At 45.4% G+C, this 6,905-nt stretch overlaps 1 protein-coding gene across 1 annotated transcript; it reads left to right on the top strand.

The window, feature by feature from the left end:
• The first annotated feature begins 1,175 nt into the window (after positions 1-1,175).
• spry1 (sprouty homolog 1, antagonist of FGF signaling (Drosophila)) lies at positions 1,176-5,374 on the top strand. The gene is made up of 2 exons (XM_076292156.1): positions 1,176-1,677; positions 3,252-5,374. The coding sequence occupies exon 2, from the start codon at positions 3,307-3,309 to the stop codon at positions 4,468-4,470; it is 1,164 nt and encodes a 387-aa protein (XP_076148271.1). The 5' UTR covers positions 1,176-1,677; positions 3,252-3,306; the 3' UTR covers positions 4,471-5,374.
• Positions 5,375-6,905: the final 1,531 nt, after the last annotated feature.

Raw genomic sequence — 6,905 nt, 5'->3', positions numbered from 1 at the left:
TAAATGTGTATTTAAGTAATGTGTGTCTCAGTGTGTGTATTTGCTCCCTTTTAAAGTTTTTTTTTATCCTACACAGAAACACAAAAAATGATGCAAAGAGGAAAATTAATTAATAAATAAATAAATGTATATGTGAAATGGCTGTAGCAGAGGCCATTTATTCAAAAGCACTAATGTGCCATCAGCATTTTTGCATCTACCAGTCCATGTGAACCTAATGTGACACCTCAAAAAAAAAAAAAAAAAAAAAAAACAATAGAACTATTAAGCTGTAAAAAAGGGGGGTGAGTAAGTTTTGTGTATATCCTTAGAGAAGAGTATAAGGGATTTCAAGTTGTGCTTTGCATGGGACTGACACATATTGTGTCAAATATAAATAACGATCTGTAGTGATCTCCATGTGCCTGTTTCTAGTTTAATCTCTCACAGTTTGCTGAACGGAGTTCCTGTTGGAGTCATTGGGTATTGATTTTTCCATGTGAATGGGATAAATTGACTTTGTATTGAACTTCCTATTCTCATGGATCCGGATGTAGCGCATCCTCGACACCAATCACACCAGTCAAGAACAGAGGGGCGGGGGGGGGGTGCTTTTCTCTTGCACTAGCAGGGTGCCTCTCTATTAAGGTGGCGCGGTAGGTCCACAGTTAACTCGTTCAGAGCAACTGACTGCATTAAAGGAAAGTAGTTTTATATTATACAGTGTCTTTAGAAGAGATCCTACGTATATTTTTCTCCATTACATTTTCTTGTTTTGGTGTTCGGTGTCCAGGAAATTCACAGACTTACTGTGATTTAAAATGGTAATGTATTTCAGTCGTTTTAATAACCAATATTTCCAAAGACCCGGAACCTTTATTTTCATACAAAACGTAAATATTTTTTTCCCGAAAACAGTTGTTAAAAGTCAAAACAGTCAGAGTGACTCGTGACTGTACTCTTCTAGTTGGGGAGGAACATACAGCCAACAGGTCGAACACAATCAAATCGGAAACATCTCCTATGAACAGGGGCGCTTCGCGTCGTTCCACCTTAAGACGTGCACACATCTCTATCGCCCGGCCTTCCACATCTGCCCAATGAATTAAGAGCGGATGCGATGTATCCTTTTTCAGCGCGGTGAATGGCCAATGGGAGTTGGCTACTCGAGCAAACACAGGACCCTACTTTCTCATTCATTTAGTAGCCTACTAGTCTTGCATCGCAGAGGAATCATGCTTACAAGTGTACTTCTCTCTTAAGCACTCCACGCATTAGAAAAACAATAGTAAAGCATCGTCGCGCAACTGAAGGAGCCTGAAATCAACCTGGATATATTTCGAATCGCAAAGATTCACTTTTAAAGAAATCACGAGGAAAAGATTTTTTGCGTTTTGTTTCGCCGCGCTTGGACAAAACTGGGTTGTGTTGCCAGATCGGCGTCTCAAGTGCGCAGTGCTTTATCGGGCGCTTGCACCATCTTTCAGGCGTCACTCGTGGATTTACCCTCACCTTGGACAAACTAGTGAATTAATTTCGCTGCATTGAGTGGAGGAATAGCGGCAGATCAAGCACCACTGTTTGGATACAACATTTGTAATGAGCTTTACATTTTAATATAAGCTCGTTTCAAACAATTTTGGATGGGTGCTTGGTATATTGGCTGATGGATCCTACACTATGGATGGTTGCATATAGGTGCGTATTCAATTTTGTGGCTTGGCTAACATTGCATTATAAATCACTACGTTTCTAATGCGTATTCGGGTTTGAAGGGCCGCTGGCATTATTTACATATCGTCTTTTTCTGAAATTTACCATTTAGTAGGACACATGTCGGGTTTACTGTCGCACACCACCCTCGGTGGTATGTAGCCTATAGGCTATCCAGCCAACAGCGGGATTGTGGAGTTGGCCTGTGCTGTCGTTCGATTATTTTCTAGCCTGATTATCTCCGCAAACCAAAACATTCGTGCGTGCATGCCTTCTGCATATAGCACGTTTTCGTGTGTTGTGGTCATTGAACATCTCACTGGCGAATATCCTAGGCCTATTGGTTCCTCGAAAGGAATAGACGAAGAAGAACGGTCCTAGTCTACTTTTTTAGCCAAGGGGTTCTTGCTCTTCTGCGGTAGCTAACTGACAAACACCCCTCCCCCATGGAGCTTGTTTTCATTCATAAGTTTTCCCCCGTCCTCTGTCGGCTCATCCTGGATTGTGTTGATTAATTAGTTCCACTACTTGCCTTCACAGAAGCTCTACGAAACCTAACTTGATGGCGTACCCTAATTATGCGCGATCATGTGTATTGAATCTAAGTAAACCGCATGTATTGTAAACTCTCGGTGCGTAATTTCATATTGGTGGTTTCTGTAGTGATTTAGTGGAACTTGACATTGGAGTATACGGCATTTAACATTATGGCCAGTTAACAAAGTTCGCAGTTCACAAAGTCGATTTAATCGTTAGGGACTTTTGCCGTAGCTCTGGTGGTCTCACATTTTAACTCCCGTAGACTATTTTCGTATGTTATTTGCAGTAAGCATGATTGTAACTGTCTTGCGCAAGCTATATCCCTTAGATTTGTTGAACAGAATTATACTGGCAAGAAGCTAAGTCGTGAAACCCCGATTTATTCCATAGGTCTCTAAGTTTATTTTTTGTGAAAACCTTAATTACACAAACGATTTGTGGAGCCACAAGTCCAAAGCTTAAATAATAGCCATTATTATACCCTTCAACTTTCCCCTGAGCCTTGATTTATGTGGCTGGTTAATTTCAAAGCAAGCCTTCCGTTTTGCAGTAGAATTAGAGGAGCAGCGCACATTGTGGCGCTGGACCGTGTCCTCATCCCTTTCCTGAGCTGTTATTTAAATGTTAACTAGCCATACAAATGCAAATCGGAACGGGAAGTATTTGTACTGAAGTTTGGATGTGTGCTTATTGAGGACGGAACAAAGTCTTGTTAATAGTCAATCTTTTCTCTGCTTGCATAACTCTCGGGGGGTAAAATGCCACGAAATGAAAGAAAGCAAAGATAACGCTCTCTATTCACTATGGACGTTTGCACCTGAGCGTGAAAAGTGTAGAAATCGCTGATAAACATGGAAAGATTAGCCTACTTGCATGCTTGTCACATGTTGCTTCTTATTTACTATGGGTATCGTTCGTTTGTCAGTGTAAAACCCGTTTTCATGACTTGGTTTTCAACTGAAATGCGCCGTTTGGTTCTTGCTATCTTTCTCATCTCCTTCTTCCGTTCCCCCCTCCAGGATTTCAGATGCATGCCAAGTCCACAGTGAATGTCGGAAGTGGTGATCACCCCAGATGGAGCTCCAAAGTCAACATGGCAGCGGCGGCTCATTAGTAGTGATCCAGCAGCCTTCCCTGGAGGGCCGGCTGGACCGTTTGGACTACGAACGGGAGTTCCAGCATGCCGCCATCCTCTCGCTTGACCAAATCAAGGCCATCCGCTCCAACAACGAGTACACGGAGGGGCCGTCTGTGGCGCGCAGGCCAGCCGCACCTCGCATGGCAGTGGCCCCACGGCCGGAGAAGCACGAGAGCACCCACGAGATCATACTGGTCAATGTGAACAACAACTATGAGCACCGGCACCACCCCGGAGGCCACCACCACCACCACCATCCGGGGGGCACCCTAGTGGGACAGCATTATAATGGGCGGGTGCCCGGCCTCAGCCGGTCCACCAGCACGGGCAGTGCTGCCAGCTCGGGCAGCAACAGCAGCGCCTCGTCCGAGCAGGGCCTCCTGGTACGCTCCCCTCCGAGTCGGCTCGGCTCTACCCACCACCACAACCATCAACACCACCACCACCACCACAGTGGCAGCGGCACTGGTGGCCTCCACCACCACAGCAGCAGCCACCGGCCGGACAGGCCCGTACGGACTCAGCCCAAGTCGCTGTCGCTGACACCTCAGCAGCAGCAGCAGCAGCTGCTCCTGCAGCATCTGGAGGCTCCCCTGAAGCCCTCGGCCAAGGGCGGCCTGGGCAGCAGCGGCATCGTCCCCTCCGCGGGGGACGCGTCCAGCCACCAGTTCATCTGCGAGCGCTGCGGCAAGTGCAAGTGTGCGGAGTGCACGGCGCCGCGGACTCTCCCCTCGTGCCTGGCGTGCAACGGCCAGTGCCTGTGCTCGCCCGACAGCGTGGTGGAGCACGGCACGTGCATGTGCCTGGTCAAGGGCCTCTTCTACCACTGCTCGAACCGCGACGACGACGAGGGCGACTCGTGCGCCGACCACCCGTGCTCGCTGTCGCGCTCGCACTGCTGCTCGCGCTTCCTGTGCATGGGATTAATGTCGGCGCTCTTCCCCTGCCTCCTCTGCTACCCGCCCGCCCGCGGCTGCGTCAAGGCCTGCCAAGACTGCCACGACCGCGTCAACCGGCCAGGCTGCCGCTGCAAGAACTCCAACACTGTCTATTGCAAACTGGAGAGCTGGCCCCCCCATGCTCCAGAGAAGCCTTCCTGATCCCTAATGTGTCTCTCCAGGGAGAGAGGGATATCCCCCCCCCAGCCCCTCTTCCGTCTCCCGTGTGCTCTCATGTGGTTCTGAGGATGATTATGACAATGATGATGATAATAATCATTGCTATCGATGTTTATCAAAACAATTTAAGCACCTCCCACCCTCGCCAGTCTGAATGGAGGGCTTTCTGCTAGGAGTGATGAGCATGGAGTATGAAAACCACTCTTTTTTTTTCTTTCTTTGTTTCAACAGGACCATTTTTTTTTTTTTACAAATCAGTGTTTGCCTTAACCGTTTCCTTTGTCTCTTTGGCTACACATTAACACTCGTTATAAAGAATTTTCTGTTAGCTAGGCAGAGTTTCCCTGGTGCTTTAAGCCTGGTCCGTGTGGCCTCTTACCAAAATCTGTGAAGGACTATCTAGCTAGACAATATGTAGCTGTTACCAGATCATAGCAACCAGGAGTGCTTTGAGTGATCTGTTGCTACCACATTAAGGCTATGGGTAACCTTGGTTCCTTTTGTATTAAGGAGAGCACATTTATCACATAGTATTTCTGTTGGATGGTTCTCTCTCCCCCCCCCCCCCCCCCCCTACTCCCAAGACTTTTACCAACCATTCTGTGGCATTCTTACCCTTCTTATTTTGTTCTCATTTTTTTTGTAAATTGTATGTTCAGATCCATAAGAGAAATTCCGGCTATTTTTTAAAAAAGAAAATGTCTGTTAAAACATTTTTTGTTGTACAAAATATTTATTATGTGAAGCTCTATTATTTTATGATATTTATTGCAAAAGACAGTCTTAAACTTACTCATGTCTGAATATAACAAAATATCAATACTTACTGAAAAATTAAAGGGTGGCACAAAAGAAAAACTATGTTAACTTTAATGCAGAAAATATATTAATTAATGAAAAATATACACCGTCTTGTGTCTTGATTGTCTTTGTATGTTGTGCAATTCTCTCTAAGCTATGAGTGTGTCATGTAGGAAAAGATTACATGGTGAGTACTACTGTAGAAGCTGTGGCTGTGGGTGACTGTGTGGGTGATCGGGAAGTATCAGTTGCTGAATTGGTTAAATGGTAATGTTGACTGCGTTAGTTGGAAGGTCATCATAATTTTCTGCTGATAGCTGAAGGTCTTCCTGTTGCTGTATTACAACAGCACAGATCTTTCACTGGTCACAATCTGACTTGGCTCCAAATTATATTAGTTTGGGTTTGGTGGAAGTGAAGCCAAAGGGTAAATCAGGTTCTGAGGTTTGTAAGCAGAATGTCAAAATGCATGGCCTTAAATGTTTGTGGTAGTTTGAGTGTGTGTGTGTGTGTGTGTGTGTTGGGGGGTTCTAAATAGGAATAGATTTTGGTCAGCTCCAACAGCTGACATAGTCTCATTAAACTGTAAAATGGTGTTTGGTGTGAGCGAGTCTCTCAGTGTGTCGCAGTGGGAGACAGGACCCAGCACTCCAGCCTCCCCAGGCCACCTGTTCAAAGATAATAAACCACGAGCATTGCCCAGCTTTTATTGCATAGTTCCTGCTCTAAGGACAACAGCAGTCAGGGCAGAAACAGCCCCCTTTTGGCCCGCTCACACACTCTCTGTCACACACACTCTCTCTCTCTCTTTCTCTCTCATTCTCTCTCTCACTCTCTTCTCCTGGGGGTTTTATCACTCCAGGGGGAAGTTGGATGACCTCGTAAGAGAGGGTGAGATCATAGCTGCTGCAGAGAGAGGGGGAACTGAACATGTCCGAAATCTCAGGACCTGAAACAGGCCAGGCCTGATCAGTTCACACTGCACAGAGAGAGACGCGTGAAGGGGAAAGTGATTGGGAAAGAATAAGGACTGAGTAATCAACCACAAGGTATTTCCTAAAACCCCAAGGGTTATGAGTCTTTCACTCAAGAGAAGGATAATTGTTTGTTTTTTTTGTTACTTTTGGTTCACTTGTCGGCTCGCTGCTATTTTTGGTAGATTTGGACTTTTAACCCTAGATATTTTGATAACTTTGGTTCTTTGGTAACATTTTAGATCATGTTTTTGTTAACCTTAAAACCCTGAGAGACTATAACAGGCTATTCCCAGGAAGAACAATGATCTTTTTAACATCCCTGGGAAAATGCTTCACAAATGTTTCCCTACCCTGGTTGGCTGAAACCCTTTTTAATTATTCTTATCCTACGATTTGTCTGTATTCAAGTGTGTTTTTCATTTTTTGCCCTTTTTTTTTATGGGTGACATGGTTGAAGCCACAGGACAGCCCTGTTCCAAATGGGTTCGTTTAGAAGATCTCCATTTTTTTCTCTTCCTCTCCTCTCCTTTTTTACTGGCTGGAATGTACCTTTTGTTGGTCTGAAAGGCTGAGTGTGGATTAGTGGTTTGACAATTTCCTGTTACCTTTCAGCCCTGCAATCTGAACCCCATTTGCTTC

The sequence above is a fragment of the Alosa pseudoharengus genome, unplaced genomic scaffold (assembly GCF_046254945.1).
Source record: "Alosa pseudoharengus isolate Yale_2024_CS ecotype anadromous, Long Island Sound unplaced genomic scaffold, YU_APseudo_1.1 YU_APseudo_1.1_scf_19, whole genome shotgun sequence".
Classification (NCBI taxonomy): domain Eukaryota; kingdom Metazoa; phylum Chordata; class Actinopteri; order Clupeiformes; family Clupeidae; genus Alosa; species Alosa pseudoharengus.
The sequence above is the reverse complement of the archived record's forward strand: the minus strand, read 5'-3'. Positions and strand labels throughout refer to the sequence as shown.